This window comes from Dermochelys coriacea, chromosome 2 (genome assembly GCF_009764565.3).
Source record: "Dermochelys coriacea isolate rDerCor1 chromosome 2, rDerCor1.pri.v4, whole genome shotgun sequence".
Classification (NCBI taxonomy): domain Eukaryota; kingdom Metazoa; phylum Chordata; order Testudines; family Dermochelyidae; genus Dermochelys; species Dermochelys coriacea.
Window position 1 is genome coordinate 182,904,324 of NC_050069.1, and position 23,854 is coordinate 182,928,177.

Here is a 23,854-nt window from a genome sequence, read left to right on the forward strand (position 1 = left end):
GAGAACACAGAGAACGTAACATATCTATGTTTGAAGTGAAGCTTGATACAATGTTTGCTCAGGAATACCATGAAGTGGAGACAGAATTGGTTGACAGGCAGTCTACTGAGAATAATTATGAAGGAGAGGGCAATTAAAAGGATTAATACTGGGCAAACAGAACTTTTCCTAAAAGATTTAGAGAAAAAGCTGTTTAAATTCTGCATAAACAATTAGGAATAGCTAAAATCCACAAAGAGACCCTAAATTAGCAGGATGTCTGCATGTATACATTTCAAGTACTTCTATTTATGAGGAAAGTGTAATGGAAATTAACACAAATACCCAGCAGAAGATAACAAAGGGGGAATATAATAATCGCTAAATCATTGAGAGTTAACAACACAGAATAAAGCAAGAAATTAATGAAGATGGTCAAGGGATTAAAAAAAATATATTCAACTGAGATAAAGGATGAGTACGAGCCAAGCTGAAAATGCAGTGGAGCAATTGTTTACTATGCGTTCAGCCTCCCCGCCCATCCTCACCTCAGCCTCTAAAGAGGTTACCAGAATTTACCTGGCTGCAGCACAGCAGCAAGCAATGCATGAAGATAGGCACCAAACTGAGCCCTGATCCACTCGTCTCCTCCCTCCCAACCGGTACCATCGAGGAAAACATCATCCCTGTTCTCAGTTACATGCTTCACCAAGTAGTCTGCGAATCTCAGGTCAGCAGTTGTGAGGTTCAGGATCTTCCTGAGTTCTGGATCATGGATTTGGACAAGGGCTTCCTCTATCTGATTGAAATAATCCCAAGGGGGGAAACAGTCTAAATAAGACTTTCAGCATACATAACCTGTACTATTTTTTGTCAAATGAGCAATTCATCCCCACCTACAACTACAACCACAACCAAAGGTAAGGAGAAACGGATGACCAAATTATGCTTCAACTGTTCTCAGGATATGAGATGATGGGCTGAAGTAGCCTGAACTTGAACTTCCTGGCAAAACCTGCGGAAGCTCTTTGTCAGAATTTTGGGTACATTCCTATAGAGTGTGTTCCTAGAGATTATTTTCTAAGACTTTGATTTATTGGCTGGCTGAGTTAATTTGCTACCTGCATATAATTTTTTAATTTTTTTGGGTGGTCATCATTATGCAATTGTAAACTTAATTCTTAGGGCATCTACAGCTTTCTGTTTGGGCATTTTTTATTGCCGCTTAAATATAAAGTAAATAAATCTGAGGAAGAGCATATTTATGTTATCACAGCTGTGTCTGCTTCTCAATTATAAACATTTACTTTTAAGATCTTATTAGACAGCTATGAAAGTTCACTATGAGAAAAATAAACCATGACTAACAAGGAGTCGTATGGAGCTTTAAAAAATATTCTATAAAGTGTAAATACTGGATATAAGGTATTACACCAGAAACTTATTAATATTTTTGAAAGTGAATGAAGTTAAGGTTTCCTGCTTAATAACTTATATAAATGCAAGTATATAGAATTCTAGCATCATAGGTGTGAGACTTTTCCATCTCTATTGTATTTAAGGGCTTGTGTCCAGAGTGAAGTTGTTCTGGAATAAGATAGGGTATGAATTTACAGCACTATAGCTATTCCAGAATAGCTCTTTGTGTGGACACACAGTTGATTCGGTCAATTTCCTTTGATAGACAAGCCCATAGCATAGGACATAGATAGGTAACTGAACGCACATCATGAAAACTTGTTCTGTTGTCCACTTTAAACAAAATACAGAAAATTTCAGTGACCCTAACTGGAAATTTAGGAATATTTTTGTATATATTGTTTTTTGACAAAAGCTCTTTGAAAAGAAAGTGTGCAGGTAAGTTTTTTGGAGCAGGAACTATCTTTCTGTTGTGTGTTTGTACAGAGCCTGGGACAGTAGAGTTTTGGTCCATGACTGGAACTCTTAGGTACCAACACAATACAAATTATAAAAATAATGTATTTAACAACTTCATTAGTAAACAAAGGCTCTTATTTTGACTTAAACACGTTCATAAGGCAACCACTTTTTAAGTTTAAAAAGTTTTTAAGAAGAGAATTCATACTTCCACAATTGCATCACTTAGATGCTTCTGCTGACGGAACAGGATGTTGGTGGCTCCCGCAACAAAGCCACGAACTGTTACATCAGAGAGGAGGTGATGCTGCTGCAGTGCCATGTATGGCAAGCAAAGGTAACCCTAAGATAATGGAAATGTTAAATGATTAGTAAGAAAAGGGGAAGGGCAAAACACCCCCACAAAACCATCTTATTGTACTTACCCATCTCCACAGTCCTACCTAGAGCTAAACAAAGGCACCACCACCACCACACAGAGAGAACAAGCATGATTATTGCTCTGCACCATGTTCCCAGCTACACTGCCACTGGAGTCTGATGTTGCTTTGCTACATTAAGCAAACCAGGTTTCACAGAAATGGAGTATACTTGGTAATGGCTTATGGCGGCTTTCACTCTTAGGTGACTGGTTGAAATCCAGCCCAAACAGCCTTCAGATGGTAACAGAGTTGACAAATGTGAAATGAGTTTGGTGGTCTCAATCCAGTTCTCATGTCCTTTGCATGCACAGTAAAGAGGACAAGAACTGAATGGACAGGCAGACTATCCTCTCTTCCACAGTAGTCTCTTCTGGCAGGACTCAGGTATACTTCCAAGACAGTTAAGAGACTCTTGCACTGTTGCTATCCATGTTTTTCAGGGACAGGGACTTTCAGGCTCCAGGGATAACTTTTTGTGAGTATGTGCATGCTTTTTAAAAAAAGCAGCAGGAGAAAAAGATGATGCTCTATGCTTTTTAACCACTGTGTCCTTATGATACTAATTATACCAATCCTTTCCAGGAAAATTTGCTATTTAAAAAAAGTCCAAGTCTTTGATGTAGGTTACACCCACATTCTAGTGATACAGCTGGAAGCATTATAGTTTTCATTTTAAAATAGAATCAATGTACCCCTTGAAACTCTAGCCCAATTCCAGCTGTTCAGTTACATAAAGCATTGTCCAGTTCATTCACAAACACTAACAGAAGGACTACAGGCATATTGGAGAAAACAACAAGAGTGAATGTATATCAGCAAGCAGTACATGGCAATTTGAAACATATGGAGGAAAGGAATACAACTACTCTTTTTTTCTAGATTAAACACAGGAATTGCTATCCAAATGAAAAATACTAACATCTAAAACAGAACCGTCTTTGTCAAAGAATAATAGTCCTGTGTTAGAGAGTCACCAACCTGGAGTATTAGGTTTCCGGAAAAATAATATTAAGGAAGTTGAAAATGCAATATTTAATTGTCATGTAATTTCAACAACCAGACAAGTTGTAAAATTTTAGAAATGCTTTGCCATTTAAAATAAAGAGGGCCTGATTCCAAACTCACCATGCAACTATGACGACTTCTGATTTACACTGGTGTAAATGAAATGTGCATCTGACCTTATACAGCTGGCACTAAAATTAGTAACAAAAATCCATAACCTGTTTTTTCCCTGTAGTTTTGTGCTCTTTTATACTAGTAAATACATTACCAATTAAGCCAGTTCATGACCTTTTGGCACAATCTCATTCATCCAAGTTCGGTCTGGTGGACTAAACTTTCTTTCCATAATATTGAACAAACAAACAAAAACAAGAAAACAAACTTGTAAATAATCCTATTCAAAGAGATTTGCTGATTATAAGGCCAGAAGGGACCACTATGATCATCTAGTCTGACTGCCTGTATAATACAGGCCATAAGATTTCCTTGTATTAGAGTACATCTTTTAGAAAAATATCCATTCATGATTTAAAAATTGCCAGATCTAAAATGGAGTTCAGTTTCATGTTAAATTAAATTGTTTGCTGAGAGTAGACAATCTAGAACATGGGTGGGCAAACTTTTTGCCCCAAGGGCCACATCTGGATGGGGAAATTGCATGCAGGGCCATGAATGTAGGGCTGGGGTTGGGGTGCTGGAGGAAATGCGGTGTGCAGGAAGGGGCTCAGGGCAAGGGGCTGGGATAGAGGAGGGATGCAGGGTGTACAAGGGGGCTTAGGGAAGGGGGCTGGGTGCAGGATGGGTGCAGAGTGCGGGAGGGGGCTCAGGGTAAGGGTATAGGGAGGAGGCTTGGAGTGGGGGTTGGGTTGCAGGATGTGGCAGTGGGCTCAGGGCAGGGAGTTGGATACAGGAAAGATGCAGCAGGGGCTCAGGGCAGTGGGTTGGGGTGCAGCAGGAGTGCAGGGTGCGGCAGGGAGCTCAGGACAGGGAGTTGGGGTGCGGGCTCCGGCCGGTGCCACTTATCTGGAGCGGCTCCTGGGTGGCAGCAGCAGCATGCACTGGGGCCAGGGCAGGCTCCTTGCCTGCCTGCCCTGGCCTTGCACTATTCCCGAAAGTGGCCGGCACCACGTCCCTGAGGCCCTTACTGCCCTTGCCTGTGGGTACCTCCCCCAGAACTCCCATTGGCTGCAGTTTCCCGTTCCCAGCCAATGGGAGCTGCAGGGCGATGCCTGCAGGTGAGGGCAGCGTGTGGAGCCCTCTGCCCCCTCCCGTCCCTGAGGCGCTGCAGGAAAGTGGTGCCAGCTACTTCCGGGAGCAGCAGTCCCATGGGTTGGATCCAAAGCCCTGATGGGCTGAACCCAGCCCGCAGGCCATAGTTTACCCACCCCTGATCTAGATGTTCTTGAAGGATGCTCATCACTAGAAATTGGTATATCTGAAATTTCTAGTCCTCTGCTTTGATTTCATTAGCTAAACTTGAATGAGAGAGTGCCTTTGTAGGATGGAAGGTAAACATTAAAAACCATACTGTCAGCTACATTTAAATTGTTTAGTTCTCCATTTTAAAACCCATCTTAAAATCTTCAAGATTTTTTCCCCCATTAGTGATTTTGTCCTTTTACCAAATGAAAAAACACACTGATTTCCCCCTTTAAACTGGTATTTCTAATTGAACTTGTTAACATGACTTTGCATTTGCTTGTATGCTTTGTTAGAATCATAAAATATCAGAGTTGGAAGGGACCTCAGGAGGTCATCTAGTTCAACCCCCTGCTCAAAGCTGTTGTTGTAGCCATGTCAGCACCAGGATATTAGAGACAGAAAGTAGGTGAGGTAATATCTTTCATTGGTCCAACTTCTGGTGGTGACAGACAAGCTTTCGACCTTACGCAGAGCTCTTCTTCTGATCTGGGAAATTTACTCAGAGTGTCACAGCTAAACACAAGATGGAACAGATTGTTCAGCATAAGTAGTTAACACATATTTCAAGGGACCATTCAAGGTGAAGTGGCCTGTTAACACCCCTCCTGTCACAGGGAGGAAAGCAGTTGGCAGGGGATTGTTAGTGGGTTATAGATTTTTGTAATAAACCATAAATCCAGTGTCTTTTGAAGGTGTTGTGCAGGTTTCCTTTGAGGAAACTGATAGATCAGATATAGCGGGATCACTTTGTGAAAAGTGTTAACCCACAGTTGATGTAGTATTTTTGTCCTTTACCATTTTATTCAGTCACCTGTCCAGAGGATGAAAATATAATCGATGTATCCCAAGTATATCATTTGTCCGTCATTAAACCAATTATATACCTGAGATACAGCAATGATATGATATTCTATGATTCTATGATTTTCATCCTCTGTACAGACAATGAAAACTCACTCAGATTTTTACCACAACTTCGACAATCACAACCTGTCCATTAAACTCTCTGGAACGCTCCCATACCAGCATCGACTTCCTGGACACCACAATCAGCTTCAACAATGGAACCCTCTACAAGTCTATAAAAGAAACCCACGGATCACCACAACTACCTTCACAGATCCACACACCCCAAGAAATCTGTTATCTACAGCCGAGCACTCAGATACCACAGAACATGCTCCAAAGAGAAAGTCTGGGATATACACCTTAACACACTCAAAATCGCCTTCACAGAACAATGACATTCCACCAGAGAAGTAGATCGCATCATGGAACAGGTCACCCAAATACCCCGAGAGAACCTGCTTCAATACAGAAATAAAATCACCTCTCTGATCACTCACCCCTAGTTGTCACCTGCCACCCCCTATTGAAACCCATATGGGGTATCAAACAACTAGAACCCATACTTAATGGGGACTCCAGGATGGAAGAAATCCTTCCTGTCCTCTCTTCTGGCCTTCAAACAAACAACCCCCCCCTCAACATCTCCCTCTTGTGATCATCAGAAGCAAACTGCTCACAGACCAGGACACACCAACTGATCAACAACCCCCCCCCAACACACCTTTCAAGATCTTTGGGTCCTACACATGCTTTTCAAAACATGTTGTGTACCTCATCAAGTACACTAAATGCCCCAAAAAAATAACTACATGGGTGAAACCAGACAATCACTAAGCTCTCGAATGAATTCTCACAGGAAAATGGTAAAGGACAAAAAAATCACATCACCTGTTGGTGAACTCTTTTCACAAAGAAATTACTCTATATCTGACCTCTCAGTTCTCATCCTCAAAGGTAACCTGCACAACACTTTAAAAGACAAGCATAGGTGCTTAAATTCATAACTTTGCTAGACACTAAAAATCAAGGACTGAATAGAGACACTGGATTTATGTCTTATTACAACAATCCTTAACCCACTAATAATCCCTCCACAACTGCATTTCCGCCATTCCCTTCCTTTCCTCCCAATGACTGGAGGGGTGTTAATGGGCCTCTTCACAGTTCCTTGAAGTATGTGTTAAATACTGATGATAAACAATCTGTTCCATCTTGTATTTAGCTGCGACACTGTGCTCTGGTCTACACTACAGACTTGCATTGGTATAACTACATCAACCAGGGGTGTGAAAAATCCACATCCCTGAGTGGCGTAGTTATACTGACCTAACCCCCAGTGCAGACAGCATTACGTTGGTAGGGGAGCTTCTCCCATCGACATAGCTACCGCCTCTCAAGGAGATGGATTAACTACACCAGTGGGTCTCAAACTTTTTTTTTAGTGGCGACCCCTTTCACACAACAAGCCTCTGAGTGCGACCCACCTAATAAACTAAACACACTTTTTAATATATTTAACACCATTATAAATGCTGGAGGCAAGTGGGGTTTGGGGTGGAGGTTGACAGCTCGCAACCCCCCATGTAATAACCTCACGAGCCTCTGAGGGGTCCCGACCCCCACTTTTGCCCTGAACTACTCTGACGGGTGAGCTCTTTGCTGTCGGTGTACAGCTTCTTCATTAAAGGGCTACAGCAGTGCAGCTGCACCGATGAAACCTTTTAAGTGTATACCTGCCCTCTGAGTAAGTTTCCCAGACCTGAAGAAGAGCTGTGTGCAAGCTTGACAGCTTGTCTCACTTGCCCTCAGAAGTTGGTGCAATAAAAGATATCTTCTCACCCACCTTGTCTCTTTGCATTTGGTTGTCATTTCATAGGGCCTCTATATATCTATGTTAGTTGGCAAGTTTGCAGCTTCAAGTCACTTGTATTGACATTCCTTAAATTTTAACTCTGGAACATCAAAGACTGAGTTTTCTGTGGCAAATCTTTGGCTGTGTAATTTGCATCTCTGGTCATCTGTAGAGCCAGCGTTGAAGGTTGACACTTTTGTTTTGGTAAAGCACCTAATTGTGGATCACTGATAAAGAGCTTTTTCTTATTATGAGTTATGGCAGTACAGAGAAGGTGGCATCTCAGCTGTTAGCTTTGGGCAATTTAACACGTTGCTTCTAATATAAGTTACTGATCTAATGGGATCAGAACACTGAGAACATAGTTTAATAAAAACAACTTCTAATTCTATGACTACCAGTTTAAGATTTTCTAAACAGTTCCATTAGTCCCTAAAAAGCCATTGATATAACGTCATCAACATCAGTCCCAACTCCCATCACAAAAGCCATTTTTAAAAGGATTGGATATTTACTATGACTTCCCATCTACATTCACAAAATATTAAAAAAAAAACACCACCTTTAGATATCTGACATAACTCATCTCAAGGCTCTGTCAACATGCAGAGAATTTCAGAGTACAGCTGCAAAGGACGATGCTAAAATATGAGTTTGTGTTCACATTATTAATTTCCAAGATTCAGAAATCAGGCAAAAGTGGTCATGGCAGATCAGTGTCCTATTATATGACGAGCCTTTTTAAATAGACATGCCGAGTATCCTGAGATTCAAAACTAAGGTCAGACTCACCTAATGCTCAGACACACTCCTTCTACCCTCCTACTCTTTCCCGTCTATGCACATAACTATAGTGTTTCCAATTTCAGCTGTGCTGAACAGTCATAAATCATGAGAAGTAGTGCATATGCATGTGAGGTGGAAAATACATCCAGGAAAGTGTTGGGTTTTTTTACTATATAAACATAAAGTCACTTGTCAGAGTCTCCACTTGAATATGGAGCAGTACTTTGAACAGGCTTCAAGTTGGGCACCCAAAATTGCTAGTCACTTTTGAAAACTTAGGCCTGAAAGTGTTGGTAAATATTTACTAAGTATAATTATCAAAATGTTTACCTTAGTAAAAATAGCCAATGGCATGCCATACTGGTCCTCCTCCAACCCCGATATCAGTCCTGGAACAAGAACCACATGTCCTGTTTTAGCCTGAGGTTGCACAGTAATTGGAGGGCTTTCTGATGTTGTGCATTCCTTTGAAAGGATTTCAGTCTGTTCTGATGTCATATTTTCACGTTCTCCTTCTTTCAAGTTGGGATCCTCCAAAATACTAGGATCCAAGGTCTCCCAGTCACTTTCAGAAGACTCTGGAGAAGTGCGTGAAGGAGGTTTCAAATGTTGTCTAGTGCCATTGGAGGACTGTGATCCATTGCAATTCTTTTCAGAATGGGATAAAGGCACATCTGTTTTCTGAGCCTTCCGCACATGGTTTTTGGATAGCTTCCTGCCTTCCTCACCCATTCCTGAGTTTGTATTTGAAATGTTAGCAGACACAGAAACATAATCATCTAAAGGGGGATTAGCTTCCCGCAAGCCAGTATCCTCTGATACACTCCTTCTTGGTCTGTACTGTGAACTGTCAGTAAGACCATGTTCAATCATACCTGGAGGACAAACACACACAATTATCAGGACAAACATACACAATATCTCACCAAAGATTTTAGTGATTTTTGATAATAGCAAAGTAGGAAATGCTTTTTAGTGTGTATATATATAAAAAACTGTCATGCATTTTCATTGCCACTTTAAAAATCCAGTCCACTTCTGCCAGAGGCGCCGAATTTCTAATGTGCTGGGGGCTGCTTGACCCTGCTCTGCCCCAGACCCTGATCCACTTCACCCCTTCCCCTAAGGCCCCACACCCACCCTGACTCTTCCTGCCCCTGCTCTGCCTCATTCCACCCCCTCCCCTAGACACATCCCACCCGCCACTCCAGAGCCTCCTGCACACTGCGGAACAGCTGATCGTGGCGGGTGGGAGGCACTGGGGGGGAGGGAGGGAGAGAGACTGCCGGTGGGTACTCAGCACCCATCTTTTTTTCCCATGGGTGCTCCAGCATGGAGCACCCAGGGAGTCGACACCTATGACTTTGGCCCAAGTGGATCAGTACTGACCTTCTGCCTTGGCAAGTGTTATTTAAACTTTGATAAACATTTGGTCAGGAACACAGAACCAATGACTTCTTATTCACAGACATATCGAGGGTGCCCAATATGCAGCCCGCAGAGATAAAATAGACTTAGTTTCTTATTACTAAGGTAAGGAGCACTCCATAAATATCAAGTGTTATCAGGTCGTGTGCATGTGTGCTTCATAAAAATATTACATAGCTTTGTGTGTGAATTCATTGTGGCAATTGTACTCTGGCAATATACCAACACAGCCCCCGTGTCACATAAGTTCCCCCTGCCCCAAATATATCACTGTCAATTTCAGTTATGAACAGCAATTACACAAGCAAGAAATAGCCGAAACCTGCTTTTACTTACCAGGAAAGAGAGACAAGACAGTCATCAGTGCTCCCACCAGTCTATTTACTGGAGAAATATAAAACAACACCTGTGGGGACGGGGATGAAGGGCAAATTAAAATGACAGCTTAAGTCAGAAAGAAAAACAAACAGAAACAAACAAACAAGAGAATCTGAGGACATCTAAATATCCATATCTATCTATCTAAAAAAAATAAAAAAAATCAGTTCATGGAGAATTTCACTTTGATAAAAGTCCCCATAACATTTTTATTCAGATAAATATTTAAAGAGAAGGCATAACAAGGCATTTACTATACTTGGATGATTCAATCTTATACTGGTTGATTGGATTAGTTTCGGGGGTGGTGAGAATGACTAGCTAGAATCTTAAATGATGGCTGAAGGTCATTTTTGCAATTCAATCAATCTGGTCCTTGATGGTGCTCACTATTGAAAAATGGGAGTGATACCACATTGCCTTTAGCTGACTGGAGAATTGCCCTAGTCAGGCAGTCAGAACAGTTTTAAAAACCAATCCATGTGAAGAAATACCTCTTCTTCCCACACATGGCCAAAGTTTTGTTTGTAGCATTGGACGTTATATATTTAAGATTAGTGCTTTCCATAATTCTAATGTGTTTTTTTCTTTAGTTTGTCTGGGTGCACATTGGTTTCCTTTCCCCCTGCAACAAGTCAGCAAATAGCGTGATCCTGGAAATAAATATCCAAATGGCCACCATCTGGAGATGGTGTCTCAACCCAGCAGTAGTTGGAGTTTGAGACACCTTCCTCCTACCTGTGGGACAGGCATCAACTCATGGATTAATGGGAGTTGAGCCACAGAACAAAAGGCATCTTTCTGATCAAGAATGGGTGGCATTATTGGGTATACTGGCTTAGTATGTTTAAGCTCTTTGACTATACAGGTTTTACCACAACTATTCTGGAACCTTAGCAGCTGTTCAGAAGCAGTACAGGAAAACAGTGTGCTCTCTCTCTCTCTCTCTCTTTTTGCAGATGCCATGGTTCACTTTCTACTTCTAAATTCAGAAAGAATTCTCACATTTATTCAATAGATGTCCAGCTTTTTCAGACTAGACTCATGTGTTTGAGTCATTTGAGCATGCATGGGAAAGCTTTTCTCTCCACTCTTCCTGTGAATGTGTGTCTTGTGGTTTGTACACCTTCAGAATGGAATTATAGCTCAGTACTATGCAACTAGAATGTTTAGCTGTAATTATGAAATGCTACCATAATCAGTTTTTAAATCAAATAAGCAAGGCGGTTACTAAAACATTTCTTGGATCAATGTAAAGTGAAACAATTATTTTTAATTCTAATGTTTAAAATATTTGTAGTAGACTTTTGAAATATTCGGGAAACTGTTCAACAGACCAGTGTAGATGTGGAAAGTGAAACAACCCCCACCCCATCATGACACTGAGATTACTGAAACTAAATGTTATAACACACAATAAATGTAGGAGTTTATATTTGTAATTTTAAACTGACAGGCTTTTTGGTGTACTCCGAGACTGTTGCTAAGATTACCATGTGGCACTGCTACTCACTTTTTTGAAATTAAACTCAACACGTCAGCTTTGGCAAATGAAAAAGTACACAATGAGACACCGGGATCTCGATCATGCAATCAGGCCTGGTAGGGCAGATGACTTTGCCTTTACATAGCCCAGAGGAAAGCAGTGGGGCTTCACTTGGACAAAGGAATCTATGCTACTGAATCCAAATCCCAGGGTTTGGGCCTGAATTGCTTAAAACACCCAAACATCACATATGGTCACTAATTCTCATGTTCTTAAACAATTAGTTATTTTAAAACTAGAAATATCTATTTAAAAAATTACATTGAAAGAATGTTAAAGGAACAAGGCTAAGAAATGAAAAAAAAAAAATAGTATAAAATGCTCCAGTTAAGATTGCACATCAAATTTTAGTTTTACCCACTTCTATGAAGGCATTTCCAGTCTAATTACGCTTTCATGTTTTCCAAAATACTTTTTCTACAACTTTAAATTACTCAAAATAAATCTAGTTAAAATGGTGGCAAAGCCCCAAAACAGACACTTCAACCAGTTTTATCCTTGCTTATATTGGTAACTTAATGACTCAAGGTTAACCAACTGAAGCAAAAATCTATACAAGCAAGGGTTAAACTGGTTTAAGTGTATCTACATTAGAGATTTGAGCTGATTTGACTAGATCAATTTTTTAAATTGATTTAGAGAAAACAGCACACACTTTGTACAGAAAAGGCTTGAGGATGTAGAAAAAACGTGGTATTACATCTGAGTAATTATAAGCTATCACAATGCATATAGAGCAGAGTTATGGTTATGCATGCAATCTTAATATATGTATTTCTTGACTTCTCAGTTATTTTGTGCAACCTTGATAAAAACTGTGCTCACGTCTGATTTGTTGATATTACTTCCTGCCCTTCAATGAATGATTTTTTTATAGTTGTCCTATAAAGGCAACTTCAAGTCATTTCTGTCAAGGAGATGAACTTATAATTTAGCTTGTTCACTGGGGGAGCAAAGTAAGATTTTTATTTTTAACATGAAAAAAAAACATTGTAGGAAAAAAAGATCCCTGTGGTCATATATTTGTGAGCTGATATTCAGTCACTTTACTGAAAGATCTTGACCCGACATTTGAATTTACAAATTGGTACTCTTTTGTTTCTATTTCTTATCTGTTTGTACATGTTCCAGATTCCTCTTAAATTGCCAAGACAGAACCTCTTTTAGGCTGTAAGACAGCCTAAAGAAAAATATAATTGAGACTTACACTTTTCTGTGGATTTAAACTAGGTTGAGTTATTTTAATATTTATTTTTATTGACTGTGAATCAAAGTTAACATGACTAGAGAGACATGAGCTTGGAAACTAAATATATATATATTGCAGATAAGTATCCATACAATTCACAAAAATCTAAAACTTGAAAAAATCTGAAGCTTGCTTCCTTTGGTATTAATATTACTATTTGTTTTATGTTTAAATGAAGTTCTATTTTGCTGGACCTTATGCACTAAGAATTTTCACTCTACAATGGTGAGGGCACTATTTAGGTCCTGATATTTCCCACCCATTCCCTTATGCAGTTGACCATTTCTCATTATCATTTGTACCAATTCTCGCAGTGGCTTTTCATGACATGTTCCTCCATCCCTTAAAAACTGTTATGAAAATTTCCCTGCCCAAGTGTACCATATCTTACTTGCCTTTACTCTAGAGTACCTGTCAATAATGGAAAAAATTAATAGTGTGTGAGAAGAATTTATACACCAGCACACACACACAGCAGTTAATCAAGGGGATAAAGTTTTCCAGTTTTATTTATACCTGCATGTAAATATACTTGAGCACTGGGTTTTACTCCAGATATATTTAGTGTAGCGTTTATCTTTCACTAACATACGCTCTATAGCATCATATAGACAATTACATCTCCATTTCAGTCCTCCCCTTCATCCCACAGACCCTACCTTTTTCTCTAGAAGAATCAATTTAAAAAGAATTAAGATCTGCAAAATAAGAAGGGAAAATTAACATGGTGAGTGACTAATACGCAGGGAAAAACACATTTACATGTGTAATACACCTAAGTTTATCTTTCATTAAAAATGTTTCCCTTAGCTATTTCATTGGCCCAGAACAGCGAACCACAGCCACTGGGAGTTGCAGGGGGGCATGCCTGCGGATGGTCAACATCAGCAAAATGTTTTGCAGCCTGCAATTAGATTACCCTGAAGGGGCACATGCGGCCCACAGGTTGCCCACCACTGCTCTAAGCATTCCTAATTCCCACAATTTACGCAATAGCCCAGTGATTAGGGCACTTACCCAGGAGGTGGAAGGCCTGGTCTCAAATCCACACTCTGCCTGAGAGAAACAGGAACATAAACCCAGGTCTTCACCTCCTGAAGGAGTGCTCTTACCACTGCACTATGGTATATTCTGAGGCAAGTTTCTCTCAATCTCTACTACTGAAGTTGTTCCACTTTGCATAAAACAACAAAATATTCATTCAGCCATAGAGAGAATGAGAATGACTCTATAGCCCAGCAGTTAGGGCACCGGCCCAAGATGTAGGAGAGTCAGGTTCAAGACCCTGCTCCTATCAGGCAGAGTGGGGATTTGAACCTGAGTCTTCCACATCCTACATAAGTCCTCTAACCATTGGGATAACAGGTTTAAGTCGGGTGGCACCACCATCTCCTACTCCTTGGTGTATGTGGGGGTTTTTTTTGTGGGGTGTTTTTTTGTGATATATGCATAAAGGAAGTGAAGAATACTTGAAATCTGCCTACTTCTAGTAGGGGAGGGTGAGGGAGGGAACCCCTAACAAGGGTAGAGCCAACAGAGGAGGTTGCTACACCTCCCTCCCCACAACTCCTGGCAAGGAAATATGGGCAGTGTGTGGTGGCAGGAACATATCTCCAGATGGTATATGGTCCCTCAAACAACAACCCCCAGGTTGCATCAACCTGCATCTGAGGCCAGAAAGTCCCAGGAGGCTGCATCCAGCTCCTTAGCAGCACCCCTTAGGTACAGCAGAGAGTCTGGACATTAAAATATGAAGAAGTGTGTGTGTGTGTGTGTGTGCACGCGCATGCATGCACACACGCAGTGCTTAGCTGTCAGTTGCTCATCATGCAACCTACATTTTTACCATGTAAAAAAAGCATGCTGCTGCTATACTTTATTAGACATATGACGAAAGCGTACCTTGTGTCTGAACTGAAGGACAAGATCTCGAGGAGACAGACCTAAAACATTGAGAACAAATCCATTAGTGAAGCATTGCAAGGGTATCAACTCCTTTCTCTCTGTCCCCCATTTTTCTATTGACCAAATTACATAAGCTAAAGTGACACACAATATTTTCCCATTCTCATGGAAAACATGCTGGTGATTTCATTAAAAGAATTCAAACCACCTTCTCTTCCTTCTAAGAATGAGAGTTGAAAGTAAGATGGAGACTCTCCATTCCAGAAGATGGCTATTTACTTTAATACTGAAGCCAAAGCATTTCACTATGGGAGCATTTGATTAAACAACGACTTTTCGTTCTCTTTCTAGATCACAATTCTTCCTATGGTATGTGGAGCAAAGGATGTAGGGGGAGATTTTCCAAGGCATAAAGGGCAGTTAAGTGCTCAACTCCCTTTGAAGTTAAGAGGAACTGGGTTCCTAACTGCCATTTATGCCTTTGAAAATTTTCTCCACAATTAAAATTTGCAAAAAAGCATAGTTTTCAGAAGGAGCTGAACAGCTCACTCACTAAATGTATATCATATCAAGAGGCATGACTGAACTATCATGGATTACAACCTAAAATGAGATCCACATTATGGAAAAACAGATAAAGGGTAGTTTACCTGAAAATTATTTAACTCCATAAATGAAAGGGAAAATAATAAAGTCCCATGCAGGCACATAAACCCATGGTGTTAAATTTTAATTTTAATTTTAGTGCACATAAACAAACTAGTTTAGAGGGAATGATTTGGCTGATATAACATTATATATTATTGCTTGTAAAAACATCCCTTACCAAGATAAACTTGTGACCCCTCCAGTGTAGTTCCGCCCAAAGAGCTATTCATATGCTCATAAAGTTCCTGTAGAAGTTAAATAAAAAATATTAATGGCATATGAATATCACATCCAATTAGTAACACCTGTTCTAAAAAGCTACCCAAGAGACCAGAATAAATAAAATAATTTGTTTCAAAGAGATGGACAGACAAAAGAACATTTTTGCTTATAACTGGATTGTTACTTTAAGGTGTCATTGAAGATATTGTTCCTAGATATTTTACTAATCAGAATTCTGTTCCTTTCTCAGATTCACAATAGGATAATATATTATTTCATGTAATTATTTAAAATAGCTGAATAGAAGTATCACCTATGAAAATGCAATACATTCAAGAATACATTGATTAAAAAATGTTTGTAACTTAAAATCTATAGTCATACACCAGGGACATTATAATGTAGTAGTATATATTGAAAAGTTACCTTAAGAATTGAAATTTGTGAGAAGTCTTTTTCTTCAAAATAGGCATGAGTAATGAGCTGTAGCTTTGCTTGAAGTAATCCATACAAAGGCTTGAGACAGAGAAATAGACATGTTATGTCATGAATGAAAGGCAGATTAAAAAAGCATGTTTGTTGCTTGTTTCCAGTTTCAGTGTCTTTCCTCCATATCCCCCAACTGTCCTTGTGTTCTAATACAGATAGATGAAAGTATAATTTTTAAAGACAAAAGCCCTCACTGTGCATTTTAATTAGGTAAAAATTTTATCTTGTGTTTCATTGGCAGATAGTGCATTATCATTCAATATCCTGCCAATAGTGTTGTGGGGCTAGAATAAGCGGGAACTTTCCCGTTTCATCTTGCTCATGCTCTTCATCTCTCAATAAAGAATTCCCTTCTTTCCCTGTAAAGTGTAGTTGCATAGTCTGAATGTAAAAAGCAGCCTGCATCACAACATAGACTCCCAGATAACTTAGAGCTACACCTAATGTATTCTGAAGACACGTCATATTCCACACAACATACTACACTAACCACTAGAAAGAAGCTTCATTTCACAGTTGTCCATTGCTAGGTTTTTCATTATCTGATAACTTAACTAGTAATTTTATAGTGTATAACTCCCACCCTCCACCATAAGAAGTATCACCATGGATATATCTACACGTCAGTTGGAGATATGGTTGCAGCATTGGCTGGCATACTCATGCGATCTTAAATCTAGCTAGCAGTGAAGACGTAGCGGCATGGGCTAGCAAAGTACATACATACCCAGGGTCCCCAGCATGCTTCTACAGCCTGCACTGAAATCTGTGCCATCATGGTATCACTATTTTTAGCCATAGTAGCAAGTCTAAAGCTAGCATGGATACACCAGATCATGCTGCAACCATACTTCCAATTGCAGCATAGATATACACTGAATGGAATATACAATTACTGATAGGCTTCCGGGAACAATTATTAAAAATGCAAATAGATCATATCAAGACTCACGATAAAGTACATGCATTTTTCCATGCAGTGTAGTTATAGTCATGTCAGCCCCAGGATGTTGGAGAGACAAGATGGATGAAGTAATATCATTTATTGGACCAACTTCTGTTGTTGAGAGAGACAAGCTTTTGAGCCACACAGAGCTCTTCTTCAGGTCCGGAGAAGGAACTCCTAGTGTCACAGCAAAAGCTGGGAGTACCTTTCCCAAACCTGAAGAGCTCTCTGTGGCTCAAAAGCTTGTCTCCCTCATCAACAGAAGTTGGTCCAACAAAAGATATTGCCTCACTCACCTTGTCTCTCCAGTTGAAGGAGTTATAATAAAATCTGAGTGCCTTGGCCTTCTAACACAGCTGTGATTTCAGTGCTCATTTTGTTACATTTTAAAGTTTTTCTAACAAAGAACATTTAAAATAATGAAAGTTTTCAAACAAAAATTTGTCAAACCAGTTTTCTGTGTGTATTCTTTAAAAACAAAAGTTTAAATATTTGTTAGTCACTCTCTTACCAGCTGACTTAGAACACAGACACTTTTCTGTACTGTTTCTCGGGTGACATCTGCTTGCCGCACTTTCAGTGCCTAAGAAAAAAGTATTATAATATTTTTACATATATGTATTTTAAAAATTTTTAAAGCCAGTTACCAGAAAACCGCCACTGATCAAAACAAAACCCAGAATGTGCTATTTCAGAATGGGCCTACCCAGTGGCATACAAATGACATTTTTAATAAGGTATGCAACAACTTATTAGATGACAGAAAAAAAAGATTTTTTTCTAATGTACAGATTGTGATTAATAAACCAAATACATTTTTTGCCAAATACTAGTAAGCCAAATATAATGAAACCTGAGACTATACTAATACATACCTAACATTTCTACTGAAATCAAAAATCCATTCTTCTATCTTTTGTAAGAAACTCCTCAGTGACAAAGTCATAAAAATCTAGTAAGCTGCACAAGTACCTAAGCAGTTCCTTTTCGATGGTCAGTGAAACCAAGCTGGACAGGTGTTTGCCACTCTGGGTGTTGCATGTGAATGTCTAAATGCGCTTTAAAGTTTAAAAAAGACCTTTCCACTGTGGCTGCAGAGTAGGGAATAATCAGAATTAAGGTAGCCAATTTTTTGACCTTAGAGAAGCAAGTTTGTAAATCCAGCACATGAATAGTTCTATACAAGTCAAATGTACCTTTCTCTTGCCATTGTTCTCATTTGTACACAGCTTGGAATGCAATCTACTAATGTAAAAAATATTTGGATAAGATGCTTCTTCCAGAGATTCGAGAGCATTAATCAAAAAATGTGTCTGATACTCCTTGAATTGTTTTGGATTCAGCAACTGTACAAATTAAAGTTTCTCTACACTTTCAAATTGTACCAATAACTATTATCTGACATTGTCAATAACCTCAAAGAAGAGATGTTTATACATTGCTTGGCCTTCACTTGCTCTTTTTTCCCCTCAAGGTTCACATGCACCTAACTCTGACACCTCTTTTCAAAACTCGTCAAAAATTTGTTGCTTTTGACTAATATCCTCTACCGTCTCGGGAGTCTGCTGAATACAAAACCCAGTATCATACATCTTGGTTTGAAGAACATGAAACATCACTTCTGTCACTTCAAACGTTGTTATAGAGGCAAAGAAGAAACACAAACTGAAAATTATCAAGCACAATTTGCAAACCCATGGCTGAGTGAAAAGACTGGTCATCCCAAGCTATTGGACTCTGGATTCACACTTTTGAAGAGTTCGGTCAGAGCTTCTCTGCCCATTTTACAGTTTGTACAAGCCTTGAATGAAAATTCCACCTTGTGGTACAAACAGAAGGCTGTCTCTGTTTAACTAGGTTTCCAAGAAGTTCAGTCCTTTGAAGATTGAGAGGAAAAAAACTAGATATTCCTTCTGAATTTTTGAAGAAAATCAGTCTGCTACTGTTTGCTGCAAAATTGAGGACAAGATTTAAAACACAGACATAGCAATGAACAAAAAGTGCACAAAAAGAAAAACTTTTCATGAGCACGATCTGAGGCCTACCTACGTTGCCTGCCATTACTGCTGCACTGCCATATGTCTGAGCTACAAACCTTGTCAACAAATTTAGACTTCTGGCACACAGTTTCAATATGCTGGCAAAGTCAGCTGCAGTTCGATTGTTACTAATGTCATTAAGAGCAACAAAGTGTTCGGTAACAACCATTCTTGGTCACATAATGCAGTACAGTCAAAAGCTGGACTTATTGGGACTATCTGACATTCCATCAAGTAAAACAGCAACAAATGGCGTTTCTTCAATTTCTTTGGCAATGGCATTAAGTTGGATATTACTTACTGCTTTGATGAGGTTATTCTGAATTGTTCGATGTTCCAGAAAATAAAGTAGATGGTTCAAATGCTGCTTGAGTAAAGGATCTAACTCTCTAACTAATTCTAAGGTTTCTACATAATTGCCATGATTCAGGGAGTCATCCACTTAGTTATCCCTACAAAACACCAGCTCTTTTCTATGAGGTTACATAAAACACAAATTAGTCTTTGCAAATAGCCTGATTCTGACAGTCTTTTTGTTGTGTTGTCTCACAGCACTTCTCCACAGCTCATCTAACTGAAGATCAGTGCAAGCTTGTCCAAATGTTCGTAACTGTATATAGCCTGCTAGGTGCTGCTGACTACTAGTGACAACCACAAGCTTTATAATGGTTCTTTAGGTCGTTGTATCCTGCCTTATTCCATACATTCTTTTCATTGATGATAAGTAGACAGAGTCAGTAGTATAGCTTGTTTTCAGACACTCACAGATCCATTCACATTTGTACACAGTTTCACAGAAATACAGTTTCAGATCACTAATTGCAATTTTGGTTTGGGCTTCCATTATTTATAATGTGTGTTTCTGTTGTAGTCTCTTGCACTAAATGAATTATTGAACAAATTTGGCACAAAACTTTCCATCCTGATGAGGAGTTGATATTGCTAGCTCTGTTCAATCACAGATGACACAATTCTACACTTGCATGCCTAAGCTACTTTTTCCAGTGCACAGCTGGTCAGGAAGTCAGCTGCCTACAGTCATGTTGCCTAGGCAATGTGATGTAACTCGGAGCACTGCACGCTTTGCCAGCAAAACAAGACAACAGCCGACATGAACAGATTAATTACATGCAAGGCTTTCATATGCTTGTAGAACAAAACATTTTTTATGAATTCTGAGGCATGCAATGCATGTGCTGTATACGTAGACAGCATGCCACTCCGCCTAGCTCATTGCTGTCTATGCCCCCCCGCCCATTTCTGCCACTGAAACTTCCCTCGACTTCAACGGTGCAGTATCAGACCTTAAGGCAATATGCTTTAAAACACTACAAATAGTCAGAACAATTGGTCACAGTTGTGTTCTTAACTCGCTGTGCAGACAGTAGTTGCAAATAGAATCACAGGGTATGTCTACACTAGAAAATTAGGTCAATTTTATAGAAATCGATTTTATACAGTCGATTGTGTATGTCCCCACTACGCGCATTAAGTCAGCGGAGTGCGTTCTCAATACAGTGGCTAGCATCGACTTACAGAGCAGTGCACTGTGGGTAGCTATCCCACAGTTTCCGCTGCCCATTGGAATTCTGGGTTAAGCTCCCAATGCCTCATGGGGCAAAAACGTTGTCAAAGGTGGTTTTTGGTACATGTCGTCAGTCACCCCTCCCTCTCTCCCTCCCTCCGTGAAAGCAACAGCAGACAATCATTTTGTGCCTTTTTTCCTGGGTTACCCGTGCAGATGCCATAGCATGGCAAGCATGGAACCCGCTCAGCTCACCGCAGCTGTTGTGAGCATTGTAAACACCTCGCACATTATACTGGAGTATGTGCAGAACCGGGCTAAGAGACACCAGCACAAGGACGACTGTGAGGAGGACATGGACAGACATTCCTGAAAGCATGGGCTCTGGCAATTGGGACATCATGGCGGCAGTGGGGCTGGTTGATACAGTGGAACGCCGATTCTGGGCCCGGCAAACAAGCACAGACCGGTGGGACCGCATAGTGTTGCTGGTATGGGATGATTCACAGTGGCTGCGAAATACTAAGATGAGAGCTGCCCTGACAGTTGAGAAGCAAGTGGCGATAGCCCTGGGGAAGGTTGCAATGCCTGACTGTTACCGGTCAGTAAGGAATTAATTCAGAGTGGGCAAGTCTACTGTGGGGACTGCTGTGATCCAAGTAGCCAATGCAATCACTGATGTTCTGTTAATAAGGATAGTGACTCTGGGAAATGTGCAGGTCATACTGGATGGCTTTACTGCAATGGCGTTCCCTAACTGTGGTGGGGTAATAAACGGAACACATATCCCTATCTTGGCACTGGACCACCTTGCCAACCAGTACATAAACCGCAATGGGTACTTCTCAATGGTGTTGCAAGCACTGGTGTATCATAAGGGACGTTTCACCGACATCAATGGGGGAAGGCCGGGAAAGGTGCAGGACACTTGCATCTTTAGGAACTCCAGGCTGTTCGAGCAGTTGCAAGAAGGGACTTACTCCACAGACAGAAAACCCTAACACAGACAGAAAATTACTGGTGGGGATGTTGAAATGCCAATAGTTATCCTTGGCAAATCTCCTGGTGGCTGATTTTGAGCAGCCAGACACGCTGCACATCAGAGAGGGTTTGAAAACCAGTTTCATGACTGGCCAGGCTACGGTGTGACAGTTATGTATGTTTCTCCTTGATGCAAACCCACTCCCTTTGTTGATTTTATTTCCCTGTAAGCCAACCACCCTTCCCCCTTCGAAATAAAGTAACTATTGTTTTGAAACCATGCATTCTTTCTTTATTAATTTTAAAAACGTGAGATAACTGACCAGGTATCCCGGGTGGGGTGGGGTGGAGAAGGAGGGAAGGACAAGGGCACATTGCTTATTGTAGTCACACTACAAGTCAAAACTGTTTGAATGACAGCCTTCTGTTGCTTGGGCCATCCTCTGGAGTGGAGTGGCTGGGTGCCCGGAGCCTTCCCCCCACCCTTGTTCTTGGGCGTCTGGGTGAGGATATGGAACCTGGTGAGGAGGGCAGGCAGTTATACAACGGATGCAACGGGGGGGGTCTGTGCTCTTGTTGGCTTTCCTGCAGCTCCAACAGATGCTTCATCGTGTCCATTTGCTCCCCCATTAGCCTCAGCATCGTCTCCTGCCTCTGCTCATCACGCTCACTTAATGCTTTCCTGGCCTCTGCCACTGAATGCCTCCATGCATTAAGCTGTGCCCTATCAGTGTGGGAGAATTGCATGAGCTCAGAAAACATGTCATTTTTTCCTTCTAATCTGCGATAACCTCAGGGACAGAGATGATAGAGGGAAACATTTGCACCTGGAGGGGTGGGGAGATAAAAAGGGAAATCTTTCACAGTGAATCGAGCAAATTCACAGCAGACAGCACATGTGCTTTTAGGTACACGATCGCATTTTACCTTTTATATCGAGTGCCTGCCGGTATGCTGACACATCACACATGGCTGGGCAACAGAATTCGGTTTCCAAGCAGTCATGTTTAGCCAACCCCGTGTACCAAAAGGCTTCTTATGCCTTCATAACATGTGGGAATGGTTTCAAACTGCATTGTCATCCTTTCCCATAGCAAGCAATGCCAGTTGGGTTTGCCATTTAAAAGGAGGGGCTGCAGTTTTCGGGTGGATGTACAGCACACACCTCCCCCCACCGAACCGCGTGGTTATACTCTGGGATGATCCCTTTTAGCCAAGCACAAACAGCCCAGCATGAACGGGGTCCTTTTACTGTTCCCTTACAAAAATTCCCCCATTTCAACCAGGTGACCATGAATTATATCACTCTCCTGAGGCTGACATAGAAAGATAAAAACCAAATGTTGCATGAATGCGACCAAAACCCAGGACCATTCGCTGCCATGCTTTGTGCTGCAATAATTCCAGACTACTTGCAACTAGCTTGGCATGGTAAAGTGTCCTACCATAAGGCAGCCCTCCCCAGAAACCTTCTGCAAAGGCTTTCAGAGTACCTCCAGGAGAACTTCATGGGAGATGTCCTTGGAGGATTCCCGCCCCATCCCCAGACATGTTAACAGACTTTTCCAGTAGCTGTACTGGCCGTGAATGCATCCCAATTCTTCAGGGCAAATCAAACATTAAATACTATTTCTTTTAAACCCTGTACTATAGTTAGAAACGTGCGCTCACCCAGAGCTGCCTTCTCCAGCTTTAGGGTCGGGGATCCCGCCTTGGGAGGGTATTGGCTCCAGGGTGATGAAAAGGTCCTGGCTGCCAGGGAGAACGGATTCACCGCTTGCCTGCTGTGCCTTCTCCTCCTCATCCACAAAATCCTCCACACTATTGAGTGGGACTCCTCCCTTGCAGGTGTCCATAGACAGTGGTGGGGTAGTGGTAGGGTCCCCCCCATAAAATGTCATGCAGCTGATCATAGAAGCAGCATGTATGGGGCTCTGATCAGGGGCGACCATTTGCCTCCTTTGTCTTTTGGTAGGGTTGCCTGAACTCCTTAACTTTCACATGGCACTGCTGTGTGTCCCTGTTGTAGTCTCTCTCCACCATGCCCTGTGCGATTTTGGCATATATATTAGTATTTCTTCTTTTTGATCGGAGTTCAGCCTGCACAGATTCTTCTCCCCATACACCAATTAGATCCAGTGTCTCCCAGCAGTCCATGCTGGAGCTCATTTTTGATTCTGGGGGGAATGCATGGTCACCTGTGCTGCTGAGCTCACCATGCTGATCATGGTGAAGGAAATGAAATTCAAAATTCCCCGGGTCTTTTCCTCTGTACCTGGCTAGTGCATCGGAGTTCCAAGTGCTG

At 40.9% G+C, this 23,854-nt stretch overlaps 1 protein-coding gene across 2 annotated transcripts in view; it reads right to left on the minus strand.

Moving 5' to 3' along the window:
- AVL9 (AVL9 cell migration associated) overlaps positions 1-23,854 on the minus strand; it is a 73,644-nt gene that overhangs the window by 17,529 nt on the left and 32,261 nt on the right. For both annotated transcript variants that reach the window (XM_038390044.2, XM_038390046.2), the window contains exons 4-12: positions 17,516-17,587; positions 15,996-16,085; positions 15,526-15,592; positions 14,697-14,737; positions 13,454-13,492; positions 9,958-10,027; positions 8,524-9,068; positions 2,066-2,200; positions 559-778 (exon numbers count right to left, since the gene is read on the minus strand). In XM_038390044.2, the coding sequence (XP_038245972.1) occupies positions 559-778; positions 2,066-2,200; positions 8,524-9,068; positions 9,958-10,027; positions 13,454-13,492; positions 14,697-14,737; positions 15,526-15,592; positions 15,996-16,085; positions 17,516-17,587 (1,279 nt within the window). The remainder of the gene's footprint in view (positions 1-558; positions 779-2,065; positions 2,201-8,523; positions 9,069-9,957; positions 10,028-13,453; positions 13,493-14,696; positions 14,738-15,525; positions 15,593-15,995; positions 16,086-17,515; positions 17,588-23,854) is intronic.